At 40.7% G+C, this 14620-nt stretch overlaps 1 protein-coding gene across 1 annotated transcript in view; it reads right to left on the bottom strand.

Moving 5' to 3' along the window:
* The window catches only part of Sorcs3 (sortilin-related VPS10 domain containing receptor 3), a 599481-nt gene that overhangs the window by 143271 nt on the left and 441590 nt on the right, over window positions 1-14620 (bottom strand). The window contains exon 7 of the mRNA NM_025696.3: window positions 8123-8241. Coding sequence (NP_079972.1) covers window positions 8123-8241 — 119 coding nt within the window. The remainder of the gene's footprint in view (window positions 1-8122; window positions 8242-14620) is intronic.

The following is a 14620-nucleotide window of genomic DNA, read 5'->3' as shown; positions in this document are numbered from 1 at the left end:
CCACACAAATGTGCACCACACATGCACACAGACACATACGCACACAGACACAGCTTGGAAAACTCCACCTGGCTTTATGGTGAAACTCTGTAATCCCTCCCTGCTGCCTGGTAACACAGCCCGAGCACAGTTATCACAGGTGCTCTAGCGAACATCACACTCCAGTTCCTTCCTAAGGCTTAACTAGAACTTTGTTCCCTGTGCTCAATGCCTCTTCACCTTCCCCTTTCCTCTAGCCTCTCCTGCCTCTGTCAATCAATGTCCTGCCCCCGACTACAATGAGATCAACTGTTACAGGGACTCCTGTAACGTGTGAATGAAAACCAGTGGTTCTTGTCTTGCTTTACCTGGCTGATTTGATTAACATACTACCCAGACTGTCATTCTTTTTAATGGCTGAATAGTATTCCACTATGGTTATATATCACATTCCCTAACATTTATAAGTTAATAAACACTTTGGATTACTATAACTATAGCTTCATTAAACATGCTGGTGTTTTCGACATTCTGATTGCATGTCATTTGGATAAACACCTGGTATTTGTTGGAAACTCTGGTTTTCCTGAGATATAACGCTATCAGAAACAGCATTTGTCTGGGAAAGACGACAGAATAGAACAGATCTTTGGATGAGGTCCTTTTTTGTTTGTTTGTTTGTTTGTTTGTTTGTTTGCCATTATTCTTTTTGTCAGTTCTGTTTCTGTTAGCATTATAGCCAGACTTAAAATAGCAATACCAGACAAATTAAGTGGAAGATTTACCTAAGCACTTATGCTAAACTTTCTGTTATCTACTTGATAGAGTGTATTAAAAAAAAATGTACCTGTACAAAGCTCTTCTTTGAACACCAACCTCCTCAGGGACAGCAAATGCCCTTCCATAGAACACAGAGTCGTCAAGGCCAGCACGCCTTGGAGACAGTAGACTCATGTGAGATGCTCTACACAGCTTTTCCCCTTTACCAGTGAATTTTTCTTGATAGGTGTTGTGGGGCTAGTGGACTGGTCCCCATCCTGGTGTGTCGGGATGTTGTCAAGCATCATCTATGAGCTTAAACCATGGAGACTTTATCAGCTGGGTGGTTTTCTTCTTCTGAGGCATCATTATTCGTGAAACAGAAAGGACCCTTTACTGCCCTTGGTTTAGAAGCAGATCTTGGTCACCAAAGTAGAATCTCACTTTCTGCATAATCAAACCCAAACTGACCCTTATTCCAACTTTCCAGCTTATATTCCCACAAATGACCAGAAACCCTCAAAGTTTTAGACAATCACTTGAGGTGTTTCCTCTTTATTATTAGATGCATATTTATAAAATGATTTAAAACTGCTCTAAAAAAAAAGAAACTGAAGTTATCAAAAATGTCTAATGGCAGAGGCAGATGTGGACACACGGACATCTGTAATTCCAACCCTCAGCAGGCTGAGGCAGGAGAACCGTCAGCTCAATGCGTAGGTAGGAGCTACTAGAGTTGGTATCAGATTACTTCTGAGATTTCTTGGTGGAAAGAAGGGTTAGCACCATTATCGGGATTTAATGAAAGAAAAATGGAAGATACAAAGCACCTTGGGTAGAGGGTCCTGACACACAGGTCCTGTGGTTCTGCCTAGCTCCTCTGTCTGCATGGTTTTCTCTTCCACCATCTTGTGGAGCTGTGTGCTTCCGGACAGGAACCCTGCACTGACACGCATCCAGGAGAAGGTGAAGGGTTCATCATCTTGCCAAGAGCAGCAACATGTGTTTCCTACTAATGCAGCCTTCATCGCGCTGCATTATAATTGCTTAGCTGCCTCTGCTCCCCTCTGGGCTGAATGCATTTTAATATATTTAAATGAATGGATGGAAGACAAGCACTGAATAACACACTGGGTAATTCCCGGACAGTGGTTTTTATAAAAACACAAAGGCGCTCTACACAGGGGCATTTTTCTTATGCAGTGAGCAATTGCCAATTACCTTAAGTTGTCTTATATTGTTAGCTACAGAAACAAGATTTCCTTGCATGAAAAAAGATAACTAGCTATACTCCCTGAAACTAAGGACCACATCTTATCTTCTTAGTTCAGTTCAGTCCAACAAACACTTACTGAGTGCCAGTCATTATGCAAAGTGCAGGAGAAACAAGAATGAATAAGATGGAATCAGGGTCCTTATAGTTTACAGACCTGATGGAGGAGATACAGTAGATAGGGTTAAGTAGGAGGCTGTAAGGTTTGATCCAACCCTGACTGAGGATGCTGAATTTTAAAGATTGAGTCTACCAAAGGGGTATCCCTAGTATAAAGAAAATACAAGAAAGACACAGGGGGCAGGAAGTATCATGGTGGATGCATGGACATGAAAAGGGTCCATGTTTATCAAAGGGTTCGTTAAAGCAAGGGACGTTTGTGGGTAGCAATAGTGAGTAAAGCATTCTTATGAGGCTGATTCATATGAGAGCCCTAACTACAGAGGTTCTTGCAGACAATGTTAAGGAATTGGATTTTACCCTGCAGGTGATTAACAGCCACGGAGGCTCAGGACATTGATTTCTGTGCTAAATAAAGGACTTTGGAAGGCGTTTGTGAAGGCACTAGGGATTTGGGGTGCTGATCTGAGAGCAGAGAAACCAGTTAGTAAACTACAGCAACATTTCAGGAACACATGATAAGGATTTATAAATGGTTTTAAATAGCCAAGTAATTATAATGCGCCCCCTTTCTCCTCATAAATCATCCTACAGAAGCAAGCCAAACAAGAAGAGCAATGCCGACTCCAGACTTAATGAAAATTTAACCATGAAATACAATATATTCGGGAAAGAAGCCACATACATTGTGTTCTAGGGGACTCTGTCTTATGAGAAATACTACTTAGAGAAAAAAAAATTGTTGAGTCACACAGAACTGAGAATGAAGAAATGCTCTCAATAAACAGAGATAGAACTCTAATCTTTCACAAGATAAGCATCCTAGATTTTTGATATTTTATTGATGACCTGAAGGACTCAGATCATTAAAAAAATAAGCAATAATTTAAAATATAGAGATACAGGTCTAGAGAGATGGAGAGCAGTAAGTTAAGAGCACTGGCTGCTCTTCTAGAGGACCAGGATTTATTTACCATCACCCACATAGCCATGGTGGCTTACAATCATCTTTAATTCTAACTCTAAGGGCTCTTAAATATTTTCCTGGCCTCTATGGATGCCAGGCTCACAAGAGGTATGCAGATATACATGCAGACAAAAATGCCTACTGCTGGTTAGCAGGATGGAGACCAAGGAATGATGTCTAAGGTTGTTCTCTGATCTCCAAATACAATGTGCACATGTACACACACCTATATTTTCATAAAAAACATGAACTTGCATACATATATGCATGAGTGCATGTGTTCACGCATGTGTGCATGCACACATGTATAAACACACACAGAGAGAGAAGAGTGAGAGAGAGAGTAAATGACATAATTAGATCGCTTCAATAAGAAAAGAGTTTTTAAACAGGAATAAAAAGAACAAGGGAAGACACAACAAGGAAGATGAGAAAGATGGGACTTGCTATTTTTGTGGTCAAAGGAGGAGGAGGAAGAGAATATAAAAATATAATCTGGTTAGGTTCAGAAAAGGAGCTAAAAAAATGAAAAATGAGACAGAATGACCCTGTAAATTACTAAATACAGATCAAGCACACTGTACAACTGTTTGTATCTCATTTTGTTTAAATTGGGGACAGGAAGAAATGCTGTCTTCCTTTTGTCAATTTGTCTCACACATTCTGGGACCTACAGGAAGAATGCCCAAACCATGGAAATCAAATAAAATATGTCTTTCAGGATATCTTAAAGGGGCTTTTCAGATAATTTTTAAAAATGGAGGAAAAAACGAGTCATTTGAATGAAAGAGACACATTCCCAGGGCTCAAACAGTATGACCCCAAGGCACACAGGAACACATAACTGGTCTACAAATATGATAAAAAGTGCCTAAGGGTTAGCAAAAATAAACAAAGCAACTCCCCTCCCTAAATGGGAGCCAGGAAAAATAAAACAAAACAAGACATCTCAAAGATTAGAATCTCAGACTGCCCTGACCCAGCCACAGGCAGGCACTCAACAAAAGCCAAGTTTACAGGAAAAGAGATCAGCACATGAAATGTGGACACCAGGAAAGCGATCCGGTCACACAGGGGAAGTCAAGAGTATTCCCCAATTCATGAATTAGCTGGTCGCCAAAGCTTCAACTGAGGCCAAACTTCAGACAACTAAGAGCTAAATGTGGAGCTTTCCCAAAAAAACTAATGGGTACAGGTGACTGTATACACCAAAAAACCCTAAGATCAAACCAATGCAGGACCAACGGGACCCAGGAGAACATGGATATGCTAAATGATTCAGTCAGCTATTATAATTTGGAAAGGGAATCGTGGGTAATCACCACAAACCCTATTTTCTCACTTTATCCACAGTGCTTCACAAAATATTTACATTACCAGTCATGTGCTAACACAGTAAGACAAACACTAGAAAATCCTGTGACCAATTTAAAGTGAGTGGTGGAAGACTTAATGAGAAAAAGGGGAAACAGAGATACATACAGGCTCCTGGATTTAGCATCATTCACAAGAAGAAATCAATAGACAATCATCCCAAAATAGAGGATCAGATATTCTGTAAATAGCTATATTCCTAAACTATGCCATTAGAATTAAAATTAAAACGTTCCATACTGTGAAAGGGACAGATGGGAATGTAAGTAAGGCAGACAATAATAATGAGAGTGTTAAGTCGTCATAACTACACACTGAGCACACACTGGAGAAGTAAGGCTGACCGCCATTTCTTTAGAGGCGAGTGTCAGAACTTTCAAGGAAGAGATGGTTAAGTTCCGATGGAAAACCACTCGCCATGTGGGCTACACCGTACGGAGCTTAACTGCAGATTACTGGCACTGTTGTGCATAACTTCAATTTTAAATAGTAGATAGCTTCAAGTAATAGTATTTAACCTGTGTTTATTTGGTGATTAAAGAAATTCAGGTTTTGGGTTTTTTTTTTCAATTTTATGGTCCTTTGCCTTGTGTGTGGGTAGTGTGTGTGTGTGTGTGTGTGTGTGTGTGTGTTTTCAAGTTTATAGCTTTTTACCCTATGGGCAGGGTTTATTTTTTTTGTTTGTTTTTTTTTGTTTTTTGTTTTTTGTTTTTTTTTGCTGTTGTTGCTGTTGTTTTCCAAGTTCATGGCCCTTTGTCCTATGGGTAGGTTTTTTGGGTTTTAGTTTTATTTTGTTTCCAAGTTTATGCCCTTTGCCTCATGGGTAAGAATCAATCTCTCCCTCCGACACCATCTTTCAACTCTTAGTCGTGGCCTTACCGGCTGACACCTTCTCACCTTCCTGAATGTAAACACTGCTGTGGGCCAGGAACCAGTGTTTGTGTCTTCGATCTTTTCTGTCTGTGCTTGATTTTTTTTTTTTTATGATTTCCAAACACTATCAACATACTATCTTTTAATTTATGTATTTAACCATGACAGCCCCACTGCCTCTCTTGCAGGATCTCTGATTTCCCACCCCACATCTCCATGCAGGGCTCAAAGAAGCCAAGCCTGAAACACTTAGTTGTCTGTTTCCTAAGTGTCTGTCCTTGGTCAAGTCATCAAGTCCTAGTTAAAACAGCAATGGGGTATATTCATTAATACCCCAGCATCCAGTCCCTGTTTGCTTGTTTTGTTTTATTTTGCTTTGTTTTGTTTATCTACAACATCAACCCTCATGTGGCAGACTTTATAGAGAAATGAGCTTATCACAGTAAAGGATAAAGGCATAGCACAAGTTCACAGACCACCTCTCTTCCAGCATTGTGGTGTTTCACAGAGGCCATGATCAAAGCACGATCCTAAGGCAGCCCATGGAGTAGGTGCCCCAATTAACTTCTTTGTATAGAAAAGTCACATGAATCTGACTGAGAAACTACTCTACTCCAAACTAATGCCCCTGTTACCTCCCATACCCCACAGTGTGTGTGCATGTATGTATGTGTGTGTGTGAGGGTGTGGGGGTGGGTGTCCCACTAGAATTAGTTTCACTAATCCAAGACATTTCTGTATTCCTTGTCTTTGCCCCAGCAGCTAGGAGAAATAACACATGGACCTGACAACAAATACAACCTTACTGAAAAAAAGCAACCTCTCCTTTTAAAGCAAAGTAAAGTAGATTTTTGTTTGCTTGCTTGTTTTTGTTGCAAAATACATTATGAAACACATGTGGAGGGGAGATAGTTTAAACTTGAAGTCACACTACCAAAAAACAGTTCAACCAGATTCATCATTGTATACAGTACTGCCATTAAGAAAAGGACAGTCAGTCTGACAAAATCATAAATATCTCATGATCCCATGTTAAACTTTTCAACAAAGGTAAAGAAATAATTAGTCACATATGTGGGGACCATGGCAATGGGCATCAGGTGACAGTGAAGATTCCAAACCAAGGATACAGCTAAGCGAGGATGTGGATTCCTTCGGCTCAGCAATAGTGAACGCTATTTGAGTTTCTGTCCTGAGTGGACTGGTACTGGGTATTCTATCCGCTGTGTCAGCACAAGCTGATCTTGTGTTTCTGATGAACAGCATCCACCGTGGGATGAGGAGAGAGCTATTAATCAAGGGTACCTATCATGTGATGGAGATCACAGCTCACTAAAGCTTAAAGCATCAGGATGTAGAGACAGTGCTCAAACTCACAGGAATGCTCAGGCAGGAAGTCCTAAAGAGAAATAAGCATCAGGTCCTGGGCAGAAATTTGAGGAATAGCAAGAATTGTGATTAGGATTGCATGTTTTGCAGCATGTGTTTTCAATCAACACTTACGAATGAGACAATGAGGAACCTGTGGATAGACCCACAACACAGAGAATCAATCCTAGGATGCTGACTTCTTCCACTCTTTCTTTAAAGTTGGTTTTTGGTGGCAGGCTACTTCTCATGGGTCTCCATCAATACTACAAATACTCACTGAACACTTGACTTGCATTGAAAATTTGTCCGGCCAAGGGTGAGAGATAAAAGAAGAATTTAAAATATTCTTCTCACCCCTGAAGTATAATATTCGATTTGGAAAGGAGAAATATCAGTTCACATCTGGCAAGGGATGGTTTTAATAAGCCATGAGCTAGAAAAATGTAACCTTGAGCTAGAAGGTGCACTGGAGGGCAAGGTGCATCCTCACAGAGGGGATGCGATTGATCTGGGCTGAAAAGCTAAGGAGCAGGCAGAGAAGAAATTCATTCAGGAGCAAATTCAGGGACGTGTCAAAGTTCAAGTTTGCTTTGGGGAACCATTTGGCAAACAACTGAGAGTAAACAATGGAAAAGTAGATTGGGAAACTACAGGTTGTCATGAAATGTCAACCTTGATATACCAGCTTATCAGGTATTTACAGCTGTCAGTATCTATCTATCTATCTACCTATTGTCTATCATCTACCTATCTGTCTCTCTTTCTCTCTTTGGAATAGTGCCCTTTACTTTTGCATATATTCCACCAGTTTTGTATCTCCTTGAACTACACAGTAGACACTGCAAACTCAATATATAAAGATTTCATTTAGTTTCCTCAAACAGTCAATTTCTTGTAGGAAAGGACTTAAGAGTTGGACATTCTAAAAAGTGATCAGCACTGGAAGGGGAATGGACAATTGAGCAAGTTTTAGCCTTTTCCAAAAAGTGAACCCTGGCAATGTCTAATTCATTGCAGGATTTTATGTCTAAGTCAGAGAAGCCACTTTGGACAGAAACAGAGCATGGCTTTGATAAATTACTTAAAGTCAAAGCCCATTAGACATTTGACTCTAAATAACCTCAGACTCCAAAGCCTAATTATCTAGACAGCTCTGTTATCCTGAAATGGCAATCCGACTGAAGAATCCCCTGGTAAGTAAAATCTCCTGGACAGACACTGACCCGTAAAACCTTCAGAGTACAGATGAAGTCGGGAGTAGCCCTAGGGCCTGGAACCATAGAGTTGGTGAAGGACAGTGTCTCTGCTCCACACCTTCAAGTTCCCAGGTATGCCATCCTCACTGGTAGCAGGCATCCAACCTCACCTGTCTCCTTCCAGCTGTTGACTGTGCTGATAACACTCACCTGAATGAAGATATATTCATCCTGGACAACCAAGGAGCTGATGTCAATGGAGCGGGCAAAAGGGCCGCTCCGAGTTGTCTCAGCACATTCTTGGATTCTGCAGGTGAGGTAGTGGGCATCTGAAAGAAAGGGGCATGGTGACACTTAGCAGGAAGGTAAATGGCCAGCCAAGATCCTTGCGGCAAACAAAGTTGGACATTATGGGGAATCACAGAGTAATACTTTCTTAAGTAATAATGAGATTTTACTTTCTTGTATACAAAATTCAAAGACACTACCCCGGAAATGAGAGTAATACCTAGGTTCACTAGGATAGTAGAGAGTTAATCTCATTTACTACTGGTAAAAGAATAAATCCATTTAGCGTTTGAAAGAAAACATTTGAAGAAGCTTTCAGAAATTTACATGCGCATTTTTTTTGCCAGTAATTTTAATTCAAGGAACGTTTCTATAGAAAGACTCAAATATTTTCACAAAGAGGAAAGGCGGAAATGTTCATTGGGACATTATTCACAGCAATGTAAAACTGAAAATAGGCTAAATGTCCATGAATTAAGGAACATTTGAAACAGCCAAGATATTTGCACATGACAGAGTATCATGCCATTATTACAAAATTTGGCAGGTACATATGCATTAACAGACTCTCCATGATGCATTGATTTACCATGGTTTTGAAACTGTATTTCCCATTGTGCACAAGTGTGACTCATTGATAACTTTAAACTTGGTCTTTATATACACAGGTCTGTGTTACCATTACACAGAATAAAGTTTTAAAGGCCTTATATAAAGATTAGATATGAATACTTTAGGAATGGGATGGACTTAAGTTATATAATATTTTACTACTGCCTGTGATTTTTGAATAATATACATCTTTATTATGTTTGCAACAAGAATAAATTCACTTACTACTTACATAAAACTTATATAAGTATATGTTAGAAAAAAAAACCCTACATTTGTAGTCATGGTTATGGCTAAACCACAACAACCAAACCTCAGATGATAAGTGCAGAACTACAGGATCATCCTGGAAAACAATGTATTCAATTTCTTGTTCCTTCAGGAAAAAAACTACAACTGAGTCTTTGTGAAGAAGTTACCCTGCAAATTGCTTTAAACCCAGTTATTGTTCATTTTTTTGAAATTAAGGAATAAATGGTCAAAATGACAAGTAGATTGCTTTAAAACTCCAAGTTGAGAAGCTTATTATTATTTTTCAATATTTACTTTCCCTTCAGGGTTAAAATTACAAATTGTTTTTGGTTGTTAGTTTGTTGTTTTAAAAGATGGACAAACTATAAGCATACTCTGGCCTGGCAGTTCAGTCCTATGATCTCAGGTATTTAGGTGGGGAAGGCAGAAGATGACAAGTCCAAGACTGCCCTAGGCCTTCATGAGACCTCAAAGTAATTGGCTCTAATACATTATAGGCAATCTGCTTTTAGACCTTCTGGATTTCTAAATACTGCTATTATTTTATCAAAATAACAGTGGCAGCATTGTCAGGAAGGAAAATATTCTGATTTTTAAGGTTTTTTTTTTTTTGCAGGCCATTTAAATTTCAAATATTGTACAGGACAATGCTGTGTGGCTAAGCAAACAAGACCGCAGTCCAAAGGAGACCCAAGAATGACCTAACACACAACCTATGCTCTTTCATTTATCCTGGTCCACTTCACAAGGGAGACATGTTTTTAGTCCCCAGACCCTGACCATGCACAGGGTAAGATCAGTCTTTTCAGAGCTTCTGAATATGTACTGAATGTGTCCTCGCTTTTGTTTTTGTTCATAAAGGAAGCCAAGAGTGGCCTGGCTTTCTACTTGTTGCTGAGGGGAGAGGGGAAGGCAGGGATCCCAAGCTGTGCTTTGGAGCACAATGTCTGCCCACTGGGGATATGTTTGCATATGTGCAAACTTACTAATTTGCTCCTTGACTAAAGCACCAAAATGCAGTAAAAGGCTGCATGGAAACACATGTAGAGAAATCACAAACACCAGCATGAAAACCCGTGTCCTTGTCAGTCAGTGTCTCCGAAAGCTCTTCACTCTGCTAATCAAAGGTACACATGGGAGGACCACTTGCTTACACTCATGGAAAGGCTCATTCTTCCCGGGCTGTTTACTCTGCTCTTTGCATTTGAACACTCTGAAAGAAGAATCAAGTCTTTTCAAGGCCACCCCAAACAAAATCAACACCTACTCAAACCTTGGCCTGTGACAAGTAGGAACCGCTGCCAAACTCATCCTACAGCTTGGCTCTGGCTCGGCTCGCTAGTGTGCGGCATGGGCTGACAGGTTCCATTTAAGGAGACACCAGCACTTACATGAGTTGCTGAAATCCACTTCACATTAAGAGACCTTGCAGTCTTTAGCCAGACAAGTGTGCTGGAAGTCTCAATGCTTTGATTTTCCAAAACTCAGAACAACAGTAATTAGTGCCATTGTGGCCACGGCCCAATGAGAACTCAGGAGAGGACAGTGGATGTCCAGTCTACCAATCAGAACTTAGAGACTGACATAGGAAAACCTTTGGGTGTCAAGGCTGCACAGAAAATACCATTTGTTTCAGGCTCCATATTTCTAATAGATCTCGAGTTGTGAGTATAGCAACCGTCCCTCCAAATGAGAATAAATATGACTATATGTAAAGTTCTATGAAGGAACCCAGAAGGATATTTATCATATACACGGAAATCCCAAAACGCGCTGCTAATACCCTGGCCTTGTTTTTCTCGTTTGCTTTTGGTAATATCAGGTACCAGACACAGGAAGAAACTCAGATCAAGATTAATGATCATAGTGTGGCACTTAAGGACAAGGCAGTACCAATCCTGCATTAATTGTAACAACAACATCTCATCCGGGAGGGGTAGACTAAGTAAGACGGTCACCAGGATTCGCTATGTTATCAGCTAAGTGCCATTTATACTGTGAAGGGAAAGGAAAGAAGCTGTAGTTGAGAGCATCCCCCATATACTCAGTCAGTACCAACTAACAGTGGCAGCATTGTCAGGAAGGAAAAGTTTGTGTGGATGGTAAAGCCATGCCCTGAGTTTATACTGCTATGGGCATCCTTTAAGTGCCAGGCTTGTGCACAAAGCAAAGAACACATCCAAGTTAGAACAAACGAATGAGAAGAAGAAGAAGAAGAAGAAGAAGAAGAAGAAGAAGAAGAAGAAGAAGAAGAAGAAGAAGAAGAAGAAGGAAGAGGAGGAGAAGGAGGAGGAGGAGGAGGGGGGGGGAGGAGGAGGAGGAGGAGGAGGAGGAGGAGGAGGAGGAGGAGGAGAAGGAGGAGGGAGTGACTGCTGAGGTTGTGTGATGTGTGAAGAGGGAATCCTTGAAAATGAGAAAACTTCACCTGGACTTGAGCATAGGCAATGCCTCTGAGCCCTGAGCCTTACTACCAAAGCACCTGCTGGAAGACTGACTGTATGTCACCATTAATACTGAGATGGAATTTTCTGTTCTTCATTTCAAACATCCCCAAATAAGAAGAAAAACTACAGAGGCTAAACCCTAGAAGACGCATTTAGACTGCCGTGTGAGAGCGCCAGGTAGTGATTTTCCAACTGGAGGGTGCTTAAGACTAACATGTTTCTGAATGTAAAAAACACCTTTTGTCACACATTTCTAAGAGCTGGTGTGGGGACTGCTCCACTTCCAAAACAAAAGGTCACAGTCAAAAAAAGTTTATCCTTGGCACCACAAATAGAGGGATCTGCTAGGTACCCCTGTAATATCTGGCCTGGTTTCCAAGTAGCTGTAGTGTTTTAGCAGAATGCTTAGGAAAGGCCTTTTCTATCCCAGGCTGAGACAGCCTCTGGGCATCCTCACTACAGCATATAGTTTCTGGTGCTGTGAAGGGCTGCCTTAGCTGGGCTGCCTCATTTCTTTTGTATTCACCACAGTACACAGGAAGCTGCAGGTGTCAGACACTCCTTGCTATTCTGGGAAATAGGAACTAGGAGTTCAGTTTTCTCAAGTGACTCCCAGGCCAATGACAGAGACAGCAGATTTACAAATGAATGTGCCTCCTCGAGAGATTTGTGCACCAGCATCCCGGAATTTGGACAGAGAGACAGTCTAACACCCTGAGAGCCTCATTTCATTCTGAGGAGGCTGCATTCATGCCAGGAGCTGTACAGGGCTCAAGGAGGATGCTTTTAACTCGCCATATTCAGCAAGGCAAGCTGCTCTCCATACTGACAAATTCCATAGCACAGTCCAGCTTTGGCTTTACAAGGCTTTTCCAAAAGAGCTGCACCCCTATACCTGCAGAACTATTGCTTGAAGCATCTTCTCTCTTCTGCTGGCTTTATAAAACCACAGCAAGCACTACTTAAACAAAATTGAATTCTATTAAAAGCCTATACATTTCCGTTATGCTGAATTATATAATGACTTGTGGTTATGCTTTGCCTTTGAGATTACTAAATATTCACACTTCCTAGACATGGGGCCTCTTGCTACCTTGAAGAAAGAACTTTCCATGATTCGCTCAACTTCCCTCCCGTTGGGTAACATACATATTGTCAGAAGTTGAAAAGTGAATTGAAATTCTGAACAAAAAGCTAATTCAGGTCTTTGGGTCTGTTCTTGAGAAATACCCAGGAGCTGTTTATTTTAAATAACAATATTACTCTCCGATGCAAACACATAAAAATGAACAGATTCAAGGGGACTCTGAAAACTTCTTTAGCTTCCCTAATACTGTTTGTCCTTGACTGGAAAGTGGAGCTAACCTATTTACATGAAGTGCAAATCAAAGGATGTGGCATTGATCGAAAAGCCTAATTTAACCCTAGAGGCACAGTGGATATGAAAATGCAAGCAAAAATAGGGAGTTCCTATCCCTTCAACTGGGATTAAGACTTTCAAGCTCTAGTGAAACCTATGATAAAGGAAAAGTCCAGAAATCTTATGGCACAGGAGACAATCTGTCAAGGTTACAGGTGTACAAATAACCTGGCAACCTGTGCTGACTTCATTGAGAGCTATGTGTAATTCATGTGAAATAATCTCTCCTAGATTATGATGGTAGAGGTGGTGCTGATGTTGGCGGTGCTGATGATGGTCATGATGATAACGGTGGTGGTGATGACTCAGGTAGTGATGATGGTGGTGATCATAATGATAAAAGTAACAAGAACAGCATTTTGGAGTCCTCCTTATCAGTTCTGAAAATATTTTAGGACCATGTGGATCAACTTATTAAATCTTTCAATATTACAATAAGAAACTGTCACTCTCAATACACCATCCCAGGATTATTAATGTCTTCATTAAGGTGCCAGCTGATTGAAAGATTTCCCTGTGTCCCACAGCTGAGACATTAGGACAATGACAGAGCTTGGGTCTGAACCTGCGGAAGTTTGATAAGGATTTGTAATCCTAAATATTACGCATTCAGAACACAGCAGGAAAATGAGAACCTAAATTCCAGTTCAGACCCAGGCACATGGGTTATCACATGTTGACAACTTAGAAAACGATGCAACCTGAGGAAGTCCTACGTGCTCCTTCTTCTTACAAATAATTCTAACCTTTTTAAAACAAAGGTGATTTTGTCCCCTTAATATACAACGTGGAGTTTTACTGTACCTGCCCTAATTGAGGCAAAGGCTCTCAGTCTGCAGACCCAGTAACTAAGCTCTTCTCCCCTTCATCTTAGCCTCTGAGTTTCTAAAGAGTGATGGAATTATAGGCTAAGATATTTTAAGATGTCCCTAGTATTTGGAGTTTAGTCTGATGAACTAATAAATGACTTAGTGAGCCCAGCCCATTTGATTACTTATGTCTGCATTGGATGTTGTTAAGAATTACTGAGCTAATAATTTCTGCATTACTTCTCCCCCATATCTCTTTCCAAGTCAAAGGAAGTCAAAGCCTTCCTTTCCTTTCCTCCCTATATATCCCTATATAAATGAAACCACTGATACACTTTGGGGTCTTTTAGATAGGTGCATTGAGGCTGTAACCCAACTGCCTAACTCAATGTCCCCAAGCCAATAGGTCAAAGCCCTAATTCCATAACATCAGCTAGGGTTACCTCTTCAGATGGAGGAACGTTGAAGTATTAGTGAAAGCCCAATAGGAAAAGGTCCCTCTGGTGAAGAGAATAGACCCTCTGGCCTGGGTGAGACCTAGTATTCTTACCAAGCCTGATTGATCTCCTGGATCAGGAGCCACACCTAGGAAGGCAATCTCACCTGAAGCCATGCTAAAGGGATGGGTAGAATCATTTTGTGTCCCCACAAGACACCCTTAGACCAAGCTTGGGCATGGTAGTTATCAGTGGTGATAAGCCCAAGATGACAGGAAGCCCTCTGGGTCATCGTTAGGTGTGTTGTGTGGTTGGTTGCTCTGCTAAACTCTGTCAAGTTTACTGTCAAGTTTATGCAACAATAAGATCCATGTTAACAAGTTGATCAAAACTATATAAAGCAATAGATGAGGTTTCAAAGAAAGGCTAAGAACTCTGAGCAAGGT

The sequence above is a fragment of the Mus musculus genome, chromosome 19, assembly GCF_000001635.26.
Source record: "Mus musculus strain C57BL/6J chromosome 19, GRCm38.p6 C57BL/6J".
Taxonomy (NCBI): Eukaryota; Metazoa; Chordata; class Mammalia; order Rodentia; family Muridae; genus Mus; species Mus musculus.
The sequence above is the reverse complement of the archived record's forward strand: the minus strand, read 5'-3'. Positions and strand labels throughout refer to the sequence as shown.